At 41.4% G+C, this 21,292-nt stretch overlaps 1 protein-coding gene across 1 annotated transcript; it reads left to right on the top strand.

Annotated features, from left to right (window-relative positions):
• The first annotated feature begins 3,414 nt into the window (after window positions 1-3,414).
• Window positions 3,415-20,078, top strand: LOC137469882 (uncharacterized). The gene is made up of 25 exons (XM_068182960.1): window positions 3,415-3,431; window positions 4,349-4,674; window positions 5,369-5,519; window positions 7,285-7,339; window positions 7,511-7,640; window positions 9,660-9,752; window positions 10,527-10,654; window positions 11,329-11,472; window positions 12,062-12,145; window positions 12,688-12,855; window positions 12,925-13,021; window positions 13,113-13,336; window positions 14,075-14,228; window positions 14,303-14,511; window positions 14,598-14,715; window positions 14,862-15,067; window positions 15,545-15,662; window positions 16,214-16,383; window positions 17,154-17,227; window positions 17,305-17,432; window positions 18,227-18,416; window positions 18,834-18,975; window positions 19,542-19,638; window positions 19,779-19,851; window positions 19,944-20,078. The coding sequence occupies exons 1-24, from the start codon at window positions 3,415-3,417 to the stop codon at window positions 19,847-19,849; spliced, it is 3,294 nt and encodes a 1,097-aa protein (XP_068039061.1). The 3' UTR covers window positions 19,850-19,851; window positions 19,944-20,078.
• Window positions 20,079-21,292: the final 1,214 nt, after the last annotated feature.

Consider the following 21,292-nt stretch of genomic DNA (forward strand, 5'->3'; position numbering starts at 1 on the left):
AAAAACCCCTAGATTATTCTAGATTTAATTTCTTCTGAATTCTTTTTTCTCTTCAGACTGAAGTTCAATTCTTTTGAACTTTCTCTTCTGCTAAGTATTTCATTATTTCTGCTCTCTATCTCTGTTTTGGTGTAAAACAAATGTGAAACATTATCAGGACATAATGCCATTTTTTTGACTGAAACTAATGAACATTCAATGACATTTATTGTGGAATCCATAGAATATATGAAACACAGGCAGATGTGACTAGTATCTCATTAGGCCACAAACTTTTTCCTGTAAAATACATAATCTAGAGCAAATTTCCCCTGTATTCACCCAAATTCAGTTTAAGTCTAGATTGATTTAATTGCAAATAATAATGTTGCTGTAGATCACAAATGATCTTCCATTCTTACTTGGACATTTTGGTGCATGTATTCTGTAGTGTAAGAGCAGTTCACAAACTCTTTTTGTATCTTGCTTAACAGTACTGTGAACCATTATTACCCCTGTCTTATACAAGGGGAATGTAGATACTAGTGTCTAATGAGACTTCCAAGATCACTTAGAAAATCTGAAACAGAATTCCCAAATCTCAGTATAATGTTCTAGTTCTGCACAATGATTTCTGGTTTGTCTTACTGCTCAAGATGAAGAGAGGAAAAAAGTGGAAGAAGAGTTTGGAAGACCCAACAAGCTTTTGATTAGCATAGTATTCCCCACATTCTGTGGAGCTCAGTTGGAGGATAAGACCATTTTACCATTCTGGCCTTATTCATAAGGTGGTCTCCATATATGAGACTGGTTCCTTGCATTTTCCATTGGACAAGATGGGGATATTCCCACACCTTATCCATCTGTTTCATGGTCCTGCATAAACGTCATTCATCATTTGGCTTTTATTATTAGAGTCTCTTTCCACAGAAGAAGGAAATCTGAAAAAAATACAGAATTGTTTCCTAACCATCATGAGAAAATGCAGTGAAACCTTTAACTTAACCCTGAACAGCTGCCAGTTCCAGGGACAGGAGATGCATCGTCTGAATTTAGACTTCTGTTCTCCTCACAAGCAATATGGAGCTCTATAAGCAATGCGATACATATAAACACTGATGACATTGAAGAGTTATTCAAATTATTCAAATTTTCAAAAGAAATCAACCATTAAATCCAAGTTTTCACTGATTACAATGTGCTAGGGACACATCCTCCATATTTTAGGAGGCTAATCCGAAAGTCGCAAAAATCAAAGAGGATCAGATTGTTTTGCATTCAAGACTAGCATCAAACATAAGACTTCAATAAATAAGCATAAAAGTGTATTTAAATAAATTACAGTTAGACTTACAAGTTAAATTTTATGAAGACATTCTGGGAGGATTACTCTTCACTTGCTTATGTATGTTTTCATTTGAACTGCTAAGAAGAAATGGAATTACTGGAACAGATGGATCAAGTCTGTTTATTTGCAGGTGATTACACACATTACATGATTTTCACTTGCTATCTTTGTTGCTACAAAGTCTAATTAGTACTGGTGTATGGCTGCACACCAGAGAAAATTTCCTACCTTCTTACAGCGCCAAAGACTTACTAGAGAAGTAAAAGATATTGCAAGTTTTCCAAGACTCTACATAAATAAAGACAAGTTTCCAAATCAGTGAGATATGAGTATAAATCCAGAGAAGTATTGATAGTCACCAAGGAAATATGTCTGAAGAAGAGAAGGATTGAAGATGAGCTAAAAATACTAAAAGATTCTCTCTGTGTGACCCATCTGTATGACAGGAGCTACTTTATGTGTCCATTACTTTGAGGAATATAAATGTGCAATAGCATTTTTAAATATAGACAGAGAGAGAATGGGAGGGAAGAGTAAAATGTGTTTGTCTATATTTGAAATAGAATTAGATCATAGATTGTATTTTCAATTTAAGAACGAGTCATTCTTTCCTTTTTTATTACACTCATCAAGTAACCATATATAACTTCATATAGACAAAGAGAGGGTTGTATGGGGGCAGCAATTATTAATGGACATTACTGAATGATAAATAAAGAGCTAGCTCAGAACTGGTATTCATTGCACACAGATGTCTGGACCATGGGCAGATGTCTTAAATCGTCTACACAAAGCGCTTTTGTGCTATCACAGTAATCTAAATTGCTTTGCATTTGGTTCCAGGCATTTCCACACACTGCTCTCCGCCACACATAAATTCCTATTCTCAAATCCCATCTAGGCTTCAAGGGCCAAATTACTTCCTGGTGTAACTCTTTGGCTTAATTTGTCTCAGTTTTATTGATGCAGACAAACGTTGAGACTGGTGTTCTCAGTTACAGGAGATCTTGTACATAACTTAGGTTATGGTGCTGGTTCTGGGGAGGGCATCCACTGCTCCGTGTTGGAGGGGATGAAAGCATGAGCAGGAAGGAGGAGGGGTGATGCCATGGCTTCATTGGTGCCTTGTGTGAACTATATGGTTGTGACCAACACTCTTGAGGGGAGGCTTGCTTCAAAGGCCCTGTTCAGAGAAGAAAGAACTGCCATAGCCTGCCTTCTAAAGCTTTAACTCAGGACTTCTGTCCTTTTAAATTCTGTCAATCATCATACCTACTGCACTGGGCTACAGGGGAGCTCTAAGAAAACCACTCATAACTCTGAGACAGGCACTTTCCTGAGGTCTTCGAACTAATGCACACCCACAGTAGGACTGTGCTTCACTGCAAATCAAGTCAGTGATGATTTAGGAAATAATTTGTATCCCCAGAGGAGGCATATCTAGCAGCAGAGACAGCCCTGCATAAGTTGCTGAGTTTTAGTTAATGGCCTGAGTCTATCTAATGTGTCTGCTCTTAGAGATTTCACTTGCAGATGAACTGTGCTTTTTATCTCCCCATTTTTTTACATGGAAAACATTTGAATTAGGCTAGCATATAAACACACTGTCTAGGAACAGAATCGTGGGAGGAGGAGTTAACAAAGAGAGACAGATGGAGTAGTAGTTTGAATATATTATTTTACATTGCAACCCTATGAAAAAAATGAGTGATGAATTTCCTGGTGGACATTTTACAAGGGTCACTTTATAAGGGTGAGATTGCAAAATCTCTCTCACTTTTACTATTCCTGTTAACACAATTATCTTTGATGTTAATTTAATATGCATTCTTGCATGCAGTCAGAATAACTTTCAAGGTATATTTAACAGCCATATTAGACTGTATGGACAGCCTTTTTTCCTTCTTGCTCACCTGCTTGCTGTGGGAGAGCTGACAGTTATCAGCTGAAAGGCTGGTAATTTAAAGATACCCTGTACATAGTTGTTACCACTGAGAATGTGCATAACACCACATCATTTCTCCCTCTTCTTGTCCTGATACAGACTGAAAGGCCAAAAGGAATTATTTTCTGTTATACTGGACATTATGACCATACAGTTTGAGTAAAGCCTTTTAGATTTCACTTAATCTTTAGCAATTAAATCTGACAGACAAGACTTCTTGCTTTCTTCCACAACTCAGAAACATAAAAGTGTACAAAAATTAATCTACAGTTGATGGGTAAAAAAAAAAGAAAAATAAGGAAACAAAGAGTGACTGAGAGTGACTGTGTGGGTAAACTACTGTGTGATGTTTTCAGCAACACTGTGATAAGGCTGTGCTGTAGCAGACCTACTGCAATTCTTTTTCCATTCTGGTTGTTAATTATTGTGATACTGTTTAAACTGCAAGGAGCGAGTAAGACCCCTCTAGAATGCCATTTTGCCCTATAACCTCAGCCAACATGTGAATATTGGCAGATAGAAGAATGAAGGGAAACATGGCTGGAATCTGTTTGGGATGGAAAAGCATAAGCAACCTTGACACTGCCCTGAGCCAAGGTAACCATTACTTGTGATGTGGTTGTCAACAGTGTAGATCTTCAAATGTCCAGTGGAGTTCATGCAAACTAGATGAAATCTCAGGCAGTTCCTTGGTGGTACCTAAGATCAAGTTCGAGAAAAATAGAATAACCCTTTTGTAATATTGTAAAAGCCCACTGTACAGTGAAATAAATCCATAACTCAAATGGTCTTAGCTCTAACAATAATAAACAGAGTCATACTATCCAATATTTAAGCCCTGACTGCCTGATCATGGGTTTATTTGTTATTAGAACCCATTATTTATATAATATCCTTGGTGGATAGTGCTTCTCAGGAAAATGACTTCTGAAGTAAAAAATCTATCACATGGAGAATTTCAGAAGGAAACAACTGCAACACAGACCAGTTGGGAATAACACTGCAGTAAAATCTAACATTTTGGAGCACGGCAAACGGTGTGTTTTACATTCCATTAATTTTTAATACTCTTTTAGATGTTGGAGAGGTTCAGTGAGGTTACCCGTGACATCAGCACAAATAGACGCCAGTTTAAAACGATCCTGTGCAATCTTTGTTGGGTTCAAGAACGAGCCCCGAGCAGCACCCGCCGCCCGGGCTGCGCTCCCGGGAAGGTGCCGGGAGCGGAGGGAGCAGCCGGGCGATCCTCCGGCTCCCTCTCCAGGACATCGGGCTAAATTACAAATAAATCCTGCAGCTCTGCGGCTCCTGCAGCCTTCTCGTGGGCAAAGGGAGGCGCAAACCCCGAATGTCACGGGTGTAAGCCTAGGACAGGAGTATCCCCAGTATAAAGTTCATTTCGGTAAGAAGCGCAGTGAGGGAGGGATGCAGGCAATTCTGAGCACTCCTTAGAAAACACTGCCGAGCACCAGTAGTGCTCGGCACTTACACACAGAGTGAACAGACACCACCATAACCCCTCTGCTCACTGTGTGACCTGGCCATGCTCTGAGCATCGGCAGCTCAGCTCAGCAGCCCCAGGAGCGTCCTGCTCACACACGTCACTCACCTAGTCGCATCAGGTCACCAGAGTGCACTCCTGCTCAGTGGTGGGATACTGTCACTCACCCAGACTCAGGGCCCAGTTCTCAGGTCTGTTTCTGCTCAGATTCACTTCTTCGTTGGGTTAATTTTATCCAAATTTGAGGATAATTCTGCTCTAGGTGTTCTACACATCCCCAATACGACAGTTTCTTCATTTAGTTTGTGACACCCATCAGTCTGTAGCTATGTTCCCTTCTGCTGTTGGTTTTGACCTCTTATTTTAAAGGTCAACAGTTTCTTCCTATTTTGTTAACCCAATTGCCTTAAAACTGTGTTTTATGCATTTGCTTCTGGCAGACTTCAGCTGTCCAGGGAAGGCTATGCAAAATCCTCCACAGAGGAGAGAGGATGAATTGGCTTTGAGTAGCAATATTTTCATAGCAGGGGGACTACAGGGTGACTTCTGTGAGAAGTTGCCAGAAGCTGCCCTCATGTCCAACATCCAATTCCAGCTAGTGCCAGGACAGATGTGCTGCTGGCCAAGGCTGAGCCCATCAGGGATGATGACAGCATCTCTAGGATAACAGAGTTAGGAAGGGGAAAGAAAGCCCTATGCTACTGCAGCCTGGAAAGAGGAGTGAGCAACAGCTCTGCCGACCCAAGGTCAGTGCTGGAGGGGCAGGAGGTGCTGCAGGTGCCAGAGCAGAGATTCCCCTGCAGCCCCTGGTGCAGCCCATGGTGAGGCAGCTGTGCCCCCAGAGGTCCTTGGGATCACAGACATCCACCTGCACGAGGATCCCACCAGAGCTGGTGGGTGCCTGACGGAGGCTGTGACCCTGTGGGAAGCCCCTGCTGGAGCAGGCTCCTGGCAGGACCTGTGGCCTGCGGAGAGAGGAGCCCACACTGGAGCAGGTTTGCTGGCAGCACTTGTGTCACTGTGAGAGACAGTCTCTTCCTGAAGGACTGCATCCCATGGGAGGGATCACATTGGAGCTGTTTGAAAAGAACTGCAACCTGTGGGAAGGACTCACCTTGGAAAAGTTGATGTAGGACAGTTTTCTATGGGAGGGACACTGGAGCAGGGGAAGATTGTGAGGAGTCCAGTTTAGGAAAGACGCTGAGATGCTCGAGCACATTCAGAGGAGGCAAGGAGGCTGATGTGGGGCTTGAAACACAAGCCCTGTGAGGAACAACTGAGGGAGCTGGGGTTGTGTAGCCTGTAGAAAAGGAGACTCGGGGGTGACCTTATCACTCTCTACAACTCCCTGAAAGGTGGCTGTAGTCAGGTGGGGATTGGTCTCTTTCACCGGGCAGCAACTGACAGAACCAGAGGACACAGTCTCAAGCTGTGCCAAGGGAAATATAGGCTGGATATTAGGAAAAAAGTTTTTAGAGAAAGGGGGATAAAGTATTGGAATGGTTTGCCCAGGGAGGTGGTGAAATCACCATGTCTGGATGTGTTTAAAAAAAGATTGGATGTGGCACTCGGTCCCATGGTTTAGTTGAGGTGTTAGGGCTGGGTTGGACTCAATGATCTTGAAGGTCTCTTCCAACCTGGTGATTCTGTGATTCTGAGTCCTCCCTTGAGGAGGAAGGAGCAGCCGCAGCCACCATTCTCTGTTGTCCTCTGCTGCTGGTGGGGAGGAGGGAGAAAAATTGGAAGTGGAGTGCAGAAAGAAGGAATGGGCAGGGGGAAAGTACTTTCAAGATCTAGTTTTTATTTTTCATTATCCTACAGTGGTTTGATTGGCAGTAAATTAGACTAATTTCACCAAATTGAGGTTTTTTCCCATGACAGTCACTGGTGACTGATCTCTCCGTGTCCTTATCTCAACCCACAAGCCTTTCCTTGTATTTTCTCTCCCCTGTCTAGCTGAGGAGGGCACTTGGCATCCAGCCAGGGTCAACCCAGCACACAAGAACACAGTAGCTGCAAAATGATGGATTACCTCATGCTTTATCAGAACAGCACCAATTTCACAGAATCACAGAATAACTCTGAGTAGGAAGGGCACCACAAGGATCATCAAGTCCAAATCTTAGGTGAATGGCCCATAGGGGGAACTAAACCCACAACTTTGGCATTATTAGCAACCTGCTCTAACCAAATTAGTCCTGAGAACCTGATAGTTAGGAGCTGACAGACATAAAAACATAGAGACCTAGGAACCAAGTAGGGGAAGATTTAATCAGTAAAGCAAATAATCAGGTGATGTGAATCACAGGTTCGTAATTAGGAGGATAAACAGCTGAAAAAAGGGTCTCACCAATATAAATGTGGCAGCCTTTCTATTTAACCCAAGACTAAAAACCCTGCTTTCCTTTCTATGCAAAACTGACAAAGGAGTTGTTGGGTTTTTTGGGGATTTTTGTTTTGTTTTGTTTTGTTTTGTTTTGTTTTCTTCTTTTTTGGTCTGGTGCTATAAAGGAAAAAGCACATACAGGCTGAGCAAATGAACAATGGAGCTGAGCCTGGTGCAGAGGTGAGAGCTCTATGGCTACTAAACATAAATGATCTTACTTAAGGCATTAAATGTATTAACTTTTCTGGTTTATCTTCCCTAATTTTCCAGAGATGACTTAGGAAAACTCATTTTTCCAATTGCCTAGTCTAGAATGTTGGCCTAAACTTAAGGCTAATTTAATATTCTGAGGAGAACTTTCTGAGCAAGAAATTTGTTATCAATTTGTCACAGCTGAAACTGCTGCTAATCCCTGTCTTCTCTTACAGGCTGTCACTAATAGTGATATTTTTCTCTGGGGTATGGACTCAGGAGACACCAGGTAATGCTGCTATAAACAGATTTCACATCAGTTTGCAGGTTTCTCTATAGGTGTTATCTGGGCTCATGTGTGTGTTTCAGAAGAGTCTGAAGCTCTTGTGGCAGCCTTTCTTGCATGTTTTTCTGTGAAACTTTAAACATACAAGGATTTGCTGGGAACTACATTCTTTAGTTTCATGTGTCACTATATTAAGCAACTGTTTCTACCTTTCCTCACTCTGGTAACAAGTACTGATGAATTAATAAGGAATTTATTCTTATTCTCTTGAGTGTAGTTGTTGTTAGTCACCATACAGTATGTAAGGTCTTTTATCATAGTTTAACCTAGCTAAGTACCAGGCAGCTGTTTGCTCATTCCTTATCCCCTCCCACCCCAGCAGAATGGGGAGGAGACTCAGGAAAAGCCTCAAGGATTGATAACAATATTTTAATAATTGGAACCAAGTAAAACACGACAATACTAATTACCATCATAATTTTAATTTTTAATGTTATAAAACATATGAAAAATTTGTGATGCATGATAGTTGTTCATTACAGTTGATGGCCAATCTGTCCCGAGCAGTGATTGGTGCCTCCAGCCAATTCCCCCCAGTTTATATATAGGTCATGACAGTCTATTGTACAGAAAATACATTTGGCCAGTTCAGGTCAGTTGTCTTGACAGTGCTACCTCCTGGCTTCTTGCGCAGCTCCTCCCTGACACAGCATGAGCCACTTAAAAAGTCTTTGGGTTGGTCCTAAGCACTGCTCAGCAGCAACCAAAACTGCAGTGTGTTATCAGCATAATTCTTGCACTGAATCCAAAATACAACTCTGTACCAGCTTCTAGGAAGAAAATGAACTCTATCCTGGCCAAAATCAGGAGAAAATTTTATAAAGATAGCAGTGATTCATCTCAGAGGAAACAGTTTTCTTAGCCAAAAGCCTTTCCTTACAAAACAGGGCTGGTCCCAGAGCAGCAGATGCAGAAAACAGTTTCCCCAAAGATCAAAGTAAATAGATACTGGGGAAAGTTTGATCCAGCTTGGAGCAATTATCTAGCTTCTGCACTGAATCTAGTTGGTAGCTTGGACTGTAGGTGGAATAGGGTCATGTTCACCAGCATCTGTCTGCTGCTCCTTAGTATGACCATCTCTGACATGGGAATTGCATCACCAGTAACCTTCAGCCTACAGTGCTGAACCCTCTAGGAAAAAGAATCCTCTCAGCTCTTATAATGCACCATTTTTGTAAAAGGTATAGCTGGTGTTAGCTCATGATGTCATAGAAACTCCTCTTTGAAGCAATAAATCCCCATTTATTAGATGTGCATGTCAAATGAGAAGCCTTCTGTGGTCTCTAGTCCTACACTTAGGACAGTGTGTGCCTGCCTCCTGCCTGTAAGAGGTTTGGGAGCCATGGCCTGGTTTATGCTGTGGTGATAGCTTGGGACTGGATCTTCTCAAGCCATATTCTCTGTTCCTGTGTGGTCCTTTCCCAGTATGAGCCAGCTGGCTTCTGGTACTGATACTTGGGCAAGAGACCAGGGTAGGCTGATGGACAACTTATGTGGCTGCTCTCCACCCAAACTTGCTTTTGGCCCTTGTGAATAAAGGGGTACAGGTGGAAGTTTCCGGTTATTTTGTGGTTGGTTTGTAGGGTTTTGTTGGTTGGGATGTTTTTGGTTTAGAAGCTGGGTGTTCTTCTCTTTCCAGGAGTGTGTGGGACTTTGACATTTTCAGATTGGGGCAGCCAATGTAGTACCTTTTTGACCGTGTTCCAAAATCCTATTTCCATGACCAGCTGTTGCAGGTAGCATTGCCAAATCATCAAATGCCATTACTAATAGGATAGTAATTTTGGAGCTAGCTTTTCTCCTGGAATTACTGCCAGTATAAACACAACCTCTCACATCTCCTGACCAGAGATGTATGGCTGTCACAACACTGACTTTATAAAGCAATCTGGGAAATAGCAGATTTGTTGGTATCTTATTTTGAATCCCCATCTTACCAGCTTTTCAATACATCCAAAACAGGACTCGTGAGTTCAGAGTGCTTGGGGAACCTTCTGAGGATAACACTGAGTGCAGACTACTTTGAAGACAAATACTTATCTCTTTTTATTGTTGGTAAGTTGATGTAGAAGAACTTGGCAAGAGAATTACACATGGTGAAATGCTTAAAATTCTCTGAGGTGCTTCTATACTGGAATTCCCTGGATTATTCTACTGTTATAGTGCTTAGCAGGTTGGATCCCATTGTAAGTGAACCCAACTGCTACCTTGATTTCAGTGTAACCTATACTAAATCTCAACTTGTTTTTTGGTAACTTAGCCGGACTTGATTTTTCTATCTTTGGGCTGAAATTGAAATGCACATGGTAGTTTCTAGGCATGGTAAAGCTGGTGGGTTTTCTTTGTGATAAGAATGTTTTTTAGTAACAGCACGTACTGTTCTGAAAATTCACTAGCTGGAGCTGGCACAACATTATTTATTTTTGCGCTAGTGGCTTCAGCTTGGTGGAGGCATATACTTAATGAAGTTTAAGAAAAATTAGCTGGGCCCTCTAGCTATGGACTTAGTCAGCAAGTGGTACATTTCTGTGAAAAGCATCACAGAATGCCCTGGAAGGGCACAGTGATAATACTTTTGGCTTATAAACACCTGCTTTAAGATTATATGTATAAATGTAAATTTGTCCTTGAAAAAGCTCTCCATGCCATCCATTTTTTTTTTTTTTTAGAATTGGGTTTTGTGTCAAAACCCACTTAAAATGTGCTCTTTGTTCAGAGATTTTTACTCATACACAAAATCACTCTTATGCCAGAGCAGGTTCCTCAAAGAGTTAGCCGAGCAGGAGTTGTACTTGTTAATAGAGTTCTTTGCTATCTATTTGCCTGTAGATCAGTCTGGCACAGCCTGGGAGCTTGATGAGGCCATGGCAGCACAGTGTGGCTATACCGTAGCTTACACCACCTGGAGGAGCATTCAGCTCCGTGCTTCTGCACTGAGCTGCCACTCTTACTTAGAGGTAAGTCTGTTACAGACACTTTGACTACAGTGCTCTTGTACACTGACTTTATGTGAGAAATTACTGAATTATCAATGGACATTAACTAAGGTGTCATAATGTGTTGAGTATCTGTTAGCAGAGAATAATAATTTTCATCAAATGTATCCAGAGGTCTGAGAATATTCCATGGTACTGCCATTTGGAGGGCCTACAGATGAACACATGAAGTATGTCACATGTGCCCTTAAAGGGCAACTATTTTCTTGTGGGTTACAATAGGGACTTCCATCTGGCAGCTGTGTTGCTCTCTGCCCTAACAATATTAAGTGTCTTGAGACACATCACAGTAGAAACTAAAACTTTGGTTGCTGGCTTACTGCTACTATGTCATAAAACACAAAATCAGCTGTCTCTTAGGTTTGTTCATTTTCTTTGTTTGCCCAATTCTGGGGCTATGTAAAAGGAACAAACCTGCTGCCCAAAGTATTTATGTTGCTGTGTAGCTATACACCTATGTGCATATATCCTGTGCAGTTAATTAATTTGAAAGTGATAGTGCTTCAGCATGGAGTTGCTCTTCTGTGCAGAGTCTGGTGGGTGTATTTTGTAATTTAATTTAAGGTCACAAGGATAGGTGGTGCCTAGCTAGGGAAAAGCAGTCTAACAGGCAAATGTTCCATTTGCCCCTGCAGAAAGATGTGTTCACAGTAACTATACAAATCAAAGCATCTCATACTCCTGATATGAGCAATGCTACAACTCATCTGAAAAGTGCAAGTTGCCACTACGGTCCGTGGAGTCCCAGAGAGATAATATGTGAAAATAACTACATGCAGGTAAGTACTTATGGAAAGTGCTAGAAGTAAAAAGGTAGGTACTGCAAGTTGCTCTCTTAGATTGTGTTTCCAATGCATAGTCCTAGAATTTTGTCAGCTTCAGACTGCCCCATCATGAGCAGTTAGTGAGTGCGCAGTATGCATCTTAAGTGATACATTTATATTATGATTGCATAACTTATATTAGCAGTAATAGCTAATAAAGCTGTAAAATCATATTAAAAAGGTTAAGCTTGTAGATTGAACTCACTGAATGTTGCCCCAATAAATCTTATTTGAGACAACAGGGAATGTATACCTCCTGAAGGAAGCTTCCCTGCTGGGGAAGAATGCAGAAGGGGAAATGGACTCCTCTTGGAAGAGGACATTGGAGTCAAGAACAAAGTCTGGTCTTAAGTGGAAATAGAAAGTAGAGGATAGGTGGAAAATAAAAATAAACTGAAATCAAGCAGACTATAGGTGAATCACCAGGCATGGTTGCATCTCCTTCTAGGAAATGCTGGTTCCCCTTGCAATAGGCTTGTAGGGTGTTGAAGATAAGGAAATAAGTGCTATCAGCAAACCCCTTACAGATGGTTTTCCCCCTCAGGTTTCTGTCAGGAGGGAGGTTCCACAGACTATAAAAGACTTTCTTCAAGATGAACCCGAGGACTGGACTCCTGTATTTCCAGAAGTAAAACTACAGGTTTTCTTTCTAGCAAAAGCTAGTGCTACCTCTGGCACAACCATCCTTCTTTTCTTTAACCACACAATACTTTCATAAAGTACTTAAGTAGCAACAACAGAACTTCTGTATCAAATGGTTTTAGTATATTTTATAGATTAGAAGTACAGACAGCTGTAGGCTGTGTCTCCAAAGGAAGAAATCAAGTCTTCCCCAGACAAGAGATTGTGCAAAAAACAAGCAAACAAACAAACAAAAAAAAACCTCTCTAAAACACCATGGCCCAGAAAAAAAACTGTGAGGAGGCTTTTTTCTTGGACTCTATGTGCAGAGTCTGCAACAGTGCAGTTAGTGCCATTAGTTATTCTCTGTTGCCCTTAATATGGAAAGTTTTCTCTATGCATGAGGTGGGGGAAGCTGGAGGGATATCCCACTAGTAAAATTCAAAGACAATAAAACGGCTGGGCAATTCAACACAGTAAATCATTCAATGCAATAAGCCTGTTACTTTGAACATCATGTTTAAACTATTGATGAATTTCTCTGGGTAGGCAAAGGCAGAAGAAGCCTCAATATGGCAAATAGCATTTCATCAGCCAGAAGAAAAAAGGGCTCTGCTCGTGAGCAATGCTTGGAGTGCAGGCTATGGACTCAACACCACAGACTCCAGGGTTCTGCTGCGAGTGCCATACACTGCTGCCCAAGTTCAGCTGGTCGAGGTTGGTGTGCTCCTTCTGGCCCAACAAGCTGCCAGACTGTGCAGGACTAACCAGATGCCTTCCTTACAGGATCGGGGAATGACCTTTTCTGTGCTGAGATCAAGTACATTTTACAAATACCAGTGGGTGATTGTGATGGTGGATACTGCTGTGGCATGTCCTGTAGGTAAGGAGTGTGGTACCATGCTCCAATGCCAAAATGTAGAGGGACAGACTCACAACTAGTGAGCTGACAGCTTTCATGTCTTGTCCCTAAGATGGTGTGGACTACATGAACAAAACAATCACCTGGACTGTTCCCAAGTATATTCCACCACTCTCTGCTGGAATGACTAGCTTTAAGGATGTGCTTGTGGAAGCTGGTGTGGATCTACATAAACTCTCTGCCAAGGAAATGGCTTCCAGGAAATATGTGTTATTGAATGAGTTAAAAGCAATTACAATGAAGATTCCAATAGGTGCAGAAGGTGGTTATTACAAGGTTGGTGACTTATATTAGGTCCCATGCAAGCAATATTCTGGGATGTTTGTTTGTCTTCTGACAAGGAATAATTCTTAATCTTGTGCCTTTTAAATGAAAGGTGGGAGTGAGGGAGAACAAAGGATTTGTTAAAAACTCCAGAAGCCCTGACCAAAGATATCATTTGTAATCACCACTTTATGAAGAATTTCTTTTCTTGCAAGCACAGGTAGATGGAATCCTACACAGAACTATTGATTCATGATTTACTCAGGTTAACACAGATTTTGCCCATTAGTCCTGATGTTATACTCCTCAGGGATGGTTCTAACTGGATTGTAAAGCATGCATGGGTTCTGTTGTATTTTACACAGACCACTTAAGAGAATGGGAATAACCCATTAGTCCAGCAGACCATGTGCTCTTGGGATGTTTTGGGACTACACATCTAAATCTAGCTGCTTGGGGTGAACTGAGTCCTGGGCAAATGTAGCAACTTAACTTGTGGTGAGGTTGCATAGGCAACCCTATTCACTGTGAAATAGTCCCCTGCTGCTTTGAATCTTGGCTAGTGGGAGATCACTTTCCAAAGGAAGTCTTCTGAGTGTTCTGAGATAATACAAACAGGGATATAAGAGTTTAGGAGTCCTGAACAAAAAAGGCATTTGGTTGGGCTGTAGGTTTAGCTGACCTTAAGATGCTCCAACATAACTTAACGCAAAATCAAGCTATACTAAAGGATACTGATTTGAATTCTAGACTTCTGTGAGCAATGGACAGCTTGGGGTAAGATACACCATCAACCTGTTCTTGGAACACCAGTGGGAAGACAACAAATGGGGACTAACCAAACATACTATCCTCAAGGAAATAGAAACACCATTTGAACAAGTGGAAGTTGCTGTAACCAGTAGTAAGTAGCTGAACATTGAATTTACCAAAGGTTTTGGTACTGTTAAGAGATTAATGTTATTTGTTCCTTTTCAGATTTAAATCTGAGTGCAGGGCTAATGAATGTTACAGTGGGAACATTCCTCCCAGATGCTGAGCTTGTGAACTTAACCATTGAAGGGGTTGTTGTGGCTGTACCTGAAGCTGTTCAGCATGGCTACCTAATACACAGGACCAGATATGCTAATGGAAGCAAAGCATATGTAATTCAAGTTCCACTTGATGCAACAAGTGTTAAAAAAGAGGTGTGTACTAAGGCCCCACAGCATCCCACAGTATAGAAATTATGATACCACTTGGTAATTTTTCATGTCTAATATGATTTTCCTAGTACATGAAAGAGGACATGAGAGCATATACTCTGAATGTCACACTCACATTCATCACCTATCCATCAAGTGAGACCTTTGTTGTCCCAGTAATTGCACTGTCAGCTGTGAAAGATGCAGGTAAACTTTGTGGAACTTGGGTGAAACTGCACCAACCTGGCTGTGAGCTCTGGCTGTGAGCTGGGCTGATTTCAACCAGGGATACTGCCAGTCCCAGGGAGCTGCACTAAACTGATGGCAGCTGGCTGACTCTTGGTTGTTTTCAGTACTGCCCAGTGCAAGAGGGGTTTGTGATGGGAGGAGCCTTCATCTCATTATCACTCGTGGGAATGTGGACCAAAACTGGCTACCTTTCATCTCAGACTGGCACCTGACCCAAGAGGCTGCTCAAAAGTACAACTACATTCTGAAGGACAATGGCACACACCTGGCAATCTCTATTCCTTTCCTTTCTCCCCATGTGAGCTATGAGGTAAGGCTGCCAACATGTAGCAATTGAAAGGCATGTTCTACCTGTGAGATGCCAAGAAGACACAGTATATTCTTCAAAGCAAAATAAAACTTCTCTTTGAGACAGTCTTAAAAGGTGTAATGGAGGATTATTTTCTGCCCTTGTAAGAAAACTTTAATTTCCCTTAGTTAATGCTGGCAGAAATAGGCAAGGGGGAAAAAAAGAAACGCATTCTGCATTTACTTTATGGCTGAGCATCTTTAAGGACAACTATACCTGCAATGGAGTTTGTATTGCATTATTTTGCAAAACAACTGAAAAAGCTCATGGTATAAGCTTCTGGATTAAAAACATCCTGTTTAAACACATCCTGTGGATTTGACTTTGCTCAAGTACCATTATCTCTAGCTTCTGATAACCTTCCCACTTAGTTTTTGAATGCTTTAGTTGAACAGTGTATCTTTATTCTCTTGTTTAATCTGTGATTGTCATCTCTAGGGCTTTCATACCTCTGCAATAAAGGCTTCATTCTACTTAACCTTGAAGGATGACATCACCTTGGCTCAGAGGAGAGATTTCTCAGTTTCCTGCATATTTTCACCTTCAGAGCTAATACGTAATAGCATGTTGGGGATTAGCTGTTAATGCTATTTAAGCTGCAAAACTAAGCCATGCAGTCTGCAATGTTTCTAGGTTTTAGAGTTGTGTGGCACTGTTTGCTTGTCAGATTTCCTACCATTTAAGATGCCACAAGGCAAATCAAATTAAACACTGAAGTGGCTATCCTGCCTAGTACAGGAACAGGGGACAGAAGTGGGAAAGTCCACTTCCCCACACAACTCCAAAATCAATACACTTTTTTAAAGGGTTTTGGTGGTTGTTTTGAGAGTTGAATGAGGTGGGGCGTTTTGGTGGAATGTGGGGAAAACCAGCATATAAAGTAGTCATTCTAAGGATGCTAGAACCCTAGATACTAAGAGTTTTAACAACTCATCAGTATTAAATGTATTAAATATCTTGGCTAAAAAAATAATTTTGAAGAGAGTGAGAGCTCCTTGTGAGCTGCTAAAAGAACTTGCCAGCAAATCCATTCAGAACATCTTTGTTGTTAGGCTACAAAAGGAGGTTGAATCCTGATTTGTGTGAAAATGTATATTTCTCTTTCAGAGTGCCTGCCCAATGGCACTGTGATTATTACTGCAATCAAACTGGTAGGTGGTGAAGACCTGGACACTGCTCTGCTTGTCTTGAGAGACAGACAGTGCAAACCCAGTCTAGTGACAGAGAAGACTGCAACCTTCAAGTTCAATGTGAACACTTGTGGAACAATTAGGAAGGTAAGGACTCAGTCACATCAAGTTTACTCTGCATTGGGGTAGGGTTATTGCCAGACCTGGCAGAAGTTCAGTGGTGAGCTCAAGCTGCATGGAAGTCACAGCTGAAACCAGCACAGTAGTACATCTATACTCTTTCTGAGCTTACTAAATTCAGTTGAGCAGAATTTCTTATTGAGTAAAAATGTTTTCTCAAGGTCAGAAGTGCTTTCTGAAACTTGCCTTCAGTTTAATACCTCTGAATTGTTTCATGGTGGGCTTGAATGGGAGTTTATGCTGGTCAGATATACTTGTACACCTTGCAGAAGCTTTTTGGGTATTGCTAATGACTACATGGCCAAACACTAGAGTGGGTACTATTCCTACCACCAAATACTGTACAAATAGAAAACAAACAAAATAACAAATAATCAGAACATGCCTAAATTCAGATCACCATAAATGCAGTTTGTTTCTGCATTCTTGCGTTTCATTCTACTCATTGATTCAGTAAATAAGTACAGCTGTTTTTTCTCAGGACACATGCACTCCCTTTCTAGGGTGTCCTGTCATATTCAAGCTAACGAGCTTTCTTCTTCACTATGGCATAGCTGTCACCTATGGTCAGCTTTAGTTCAGGGGGCATTGGGCTGTTGGCTGGTAATTTCTGCCTATTTCTAAGTATACTCTGCTCAGTGCAATCTGGCAGTCAAGCAGATGTGTGCAGATATTGTGCCAAACACAAATCAGACTCTAATGTGACTGTCCTTTTTGTAATGATGTGCATCTTTCAGTTCAACAGCACAACTATGACATATGAGAACGAGGTACTCTATCTCAGACCTGGCAATGATATACCCATATACCAGTAAGTGTCATTCCCTAACAAAAGGTTGTATGTGTTATTTGGCTGTAAAAAATCTAATTCTAAACCTTTTCTCTCAGGCTGAAATTTCTCTGCTTTTATGCAGTCAAGCAGACTGCTGATGTTCAATATGAATCTAAGAAGAACCCACCACCCAGTATTAAGCCAGGGTCTGGCTGTCTCGCTCTTTCATTGAAGCTTTTCAAAGGTAAGATCTGTGATTAGACTCTATAAAATCACTGAATGGCTGAGGCCAGAAGGGAACTGATATTGATTTTACTCATCCACTCTGCTCAAGCAGGGCAGTGTAGAAAATGTTCCCCAGCACCATCTTTAGATGACTTTTAAATGTATCAAAGGATGAAGTGGAAAATTTTTAAAGCCTCTAACAGGAGTTTTCTCTTCCAAAACGCAACATAAATGGTCAAATATCTGTAGTGGAACAGACTTAGCGTTGCTGACACGTGTATGGTTTTCCTTCTTCATCTGGGCATGATGTAAGTTTTGTGTAATAAATGTGATGCCAGCTTCTCTCTCCTATGAACTCATGAAGTGTTGCTAAACAGGTTCAACAACTCACTGCAATGGTTGTAGCCTGTGTCAAAGATGCAATACTGCCTTAAAGTAGTACCTATGCCAGCAGAAAGGGTTAACTGAAGCCTGAACTTCACGATGACTGGAATAGCCATTATGATTTTTTTTTTAATTTATTTTCTCTTCTCGCTACCTTCGAGACAATTTTGAATAAAAATCTTAATGGCTTTTTGCAGATGGAGTGTTTCATTTCTGGATCCTCAGCACCAGGGAATACGTTTGAGATTTTTGCTTTCATTGCTGATCTTGCTTTCTTGCCATTCTATCAATTCTTGACATTTGTATGCTGCCCCAAGTTTTAGTATTACTGTACCAGAGAAAATGGTAGTGGAAAAAAGAGTGAAGCAGAAAGTTTGTGAATACTTACTCCATAAAAAAGGAGCTCCTAATATCAATACTCTCTTGCAGAGAAATCCTATTCAGAGCCCTACCAGGAATCGGAATATCCTGTGGTAAAATACCTGATGGAGGCTCTGTATTTTGAAGTTGAACTGCTCCAGCCTAAAGATGCAAGACTGGACCTAAACTTGGATGACTGTTGGGCTACCAACTCCCAAAGCCAGGACAGCCTCCCCCAGTGGCACATCCTTCTACATGGGTGAGGAAGGCTTCCCTCCTCTGTTTGGTAACTGCTCAGCACAAGGTGCTGTACCTCAGGTGGGAGGAAAAGGGAAGAGGCAGAGGTGGAAGTGGCAGAGATCACCTTGTAGGCAATTGCTGCTAATCTATGGGGCATATGTTGGTGTCAGCACAGTGGCTGTGCCTTCTGGGGGCAGCCGGACATTTGAGTGGCCAGAAGTGCTTCTAGCTAACAGTTCTGTCTGGAAAGAAAGAGCAAGAAGCAACCCTGAATGTGGCCAAAAGCAGAGATCATTAACTGAGGAGCTCCTATGCATTCCCCTATAGCCCAGGGAAAATGGAGAAGGAAGCTCTGCTGTGTTTCATCTCTTTGCTGTGTTTGAAGATCTGGTTGAAGGTTTAGATCAAAGATATTTTCTCTCACTTTCCCAAACAGGTGTGAAAACAACAAAGACTCCTACAGGACTGTCTTCCACAAAGTTAATTACAGCCTCAGAGTAAAATTTCCTCAGCACCTCAAGAGATTTGAAGTGAGGATGTTCACCTTTGTCCAGGGCACATCTCTGTTCCAAGAGCAGGTCAGATGTCTCGGTTCTGTCATGAGCTGTTGGCAGTCCCAACAGGTGAGCCCAGGGTGGTGCATGCAGCCAATGCTGTGTAAGGGCTCAGCTGGCCAGTGCTGCCTGGGGCTGCTGGAGACCTCCTTGAAGGTATAATGCCCTGGGAGGAGTGAATAAAGGCCATCCACTTTTGTTCAGTTCACAGAACAAAATTATAGTCTTGTTCAGGTTGGAACAGACCCCCAAGATTCTCAAGTCCAGTCTTTGATGACCATCATGCCCACTAAATAATATTGTGAAGTACATCTATCCACTTTTTGAACACTTCCAGGTATAGTGACTCCATCACTTTCCTTGGGAGGCTCTTACAATGCTTTGTCACTTTTTCAGTGAAAAACTTTTACTTAATACCCAACCTGAACTGCTCCTACTGCAATTTGAGGCCATTTTCCCCTTGTCTTGTCACTAGCTGCCTGGGAGAGGAGGCTACTCCCCACCTTGACACCTTCATATCCTTTGGGATTGGTATACATTGGATTCCAAATAAGACTTCCCTAAATAATCTAAATATTCTTGTATTGTAGTTGTATTTCCACTGCAGTGTGGTGATCTGCAACACTAAGCAGCACCCTTTAGACATCTTTTGTCCAAGGAGATGCAATCCTGGGAAACACAGATTGGGTAAGAAACAGGCATGTCTCAAGTCTCTCCTGTGTTTTTGCTCAGCAATTTGGCATGTGCTCTCACTAATCGTGCCAGGTTGCAAACTTCTAGTCCTAGATTATGCTGTACAGGGAATTAAAAGCTGAAATGTCTTACAGCCCACAGTGCACATCCACATGGGCAAGTGTCAACTGGACCAGTGCTTGTTAGGAAGAAAAAGAATAAGTAGAGGTTGGTGTCAGTCTTAAATTACACTACTGGAACACCAGGTGTGCTGCTGCTGCAAGGTAACAGATTTGTGTGTACCTCTCTTCTGCCTGCAGGTGAATGCACCAACTTCTGACAGACTAAACAAGAACTACTTCATTTTATGAAGTCGCAGTTAGGTGGCCTAAGCAAGCACAGCCTGCTGCCCAGACTCACAAGTAAAATTGTTTCTGTGGTACCTACTGGGAAAATAGATAGAGTCTATGGACAAAAGGATTGGCTGTAACTCTAAATTAAATTATTGTATTGTTCTTCTCTGTTCTCTAGAGCATTAAACTCTTAGTCTTTTGTGTGTTCATCTGACCTAGTCTGTTCAGCTAACATGTCTGAAACGTGTGTTGCTTTACAGTTTGAAGCATCTGTTTTGGAGTAGGGGAGGAAAATGGCAACAAGTATGAACTTAATTGTAAATCACTTCAAGCTCTTTTTTTAAGCTTCTATATGAACAAAGGACTGCAGAGAGCTTAATGATAGTAAAAGAATGTGGGTTTTTTTGGAGTAAGACAGGATGAACATCCTTGATCCTGTAGTGGCTGTTGACAGGAAGGCTGTAAACTGTGATTCTTGCAGAAGTGTTGTGGCTCTGCAATGTCAAATTGCCTTCCCTAGGTGGGTCAAATCACTCACAGGTAACATCAGTGACTGCTTAGCTGAATATCCTCACTAAGGATTAGCTGAGGAAAAAACTTTAGCAAAGACTTGTGATAGTAATAATGACAGTACATGGACTCTATCTGCAAAGTGTTAAGGATTTTTCCTTACTAGAGAAGGTGATGCTTAGGGGCTCCTGTCAGATTTTCCTCTGTGTGTTTTGTTCTGTTTTTCTTAATGGGTAAAAAATTTCTTGGTTTCTTCTTTGCATCTGAACAGTGGTGTGAAAAGAGTTTGGATTCAATATTGTATTTTCCTGTTCTAATGAAAACTACTGCTTAGCATGAATCTTGATCCCTTAGGGGTAAATACACAATAATGGGTGTCTGCTTTTTAACTTTAGATTAAAGAGAATTATACAACAGAAATTTCTGTGAAAGCTAACTTGAGCAAGAACATATTTTCTGACTCTATTAGCACTTTGTGAGACAGCGTGGAATAGAAAAATTGTATCTCAGTTGCTACCTGTACAGAGATCCCACTAAACAGTTTGTGCTATAATTGCAGCTCATATAAGTCTTGTGTGTCTTCTAGTTGCCTGCTAAGCATATCTGTAGTAGATATCTTACTGTCATTTCTGGAAAAATCTGTGTGGACTTCATGATGAGAAACATATCAAGACTGTTTTCCAGTAGAGAAGGCTATTGTGATGGATTCATTTTACTACCTTTTGTTGTAGGTGAAGACTAAAGCCATGGAGCTGTGATATTGAGGAATATCAACATGGGAATAGCAGGAAAATGCAGAAACACAT

This window comes from Anomalospiza imberbis, chromosome 3, assembly GCF_031753505.1.
Source record: "Anomalospiza imberbis isolate Cuckoo-Finch-1a 21T00152 chromosome 3, ASM3175350v1, whole genome shotgun sequence".
NCBI classification, from domain to species: Eukaryota; Metazoa; Chordata; class Aves; order Passeriformes; family Viduidae; genus Anomalospiza; species Anomalospiza imberbis.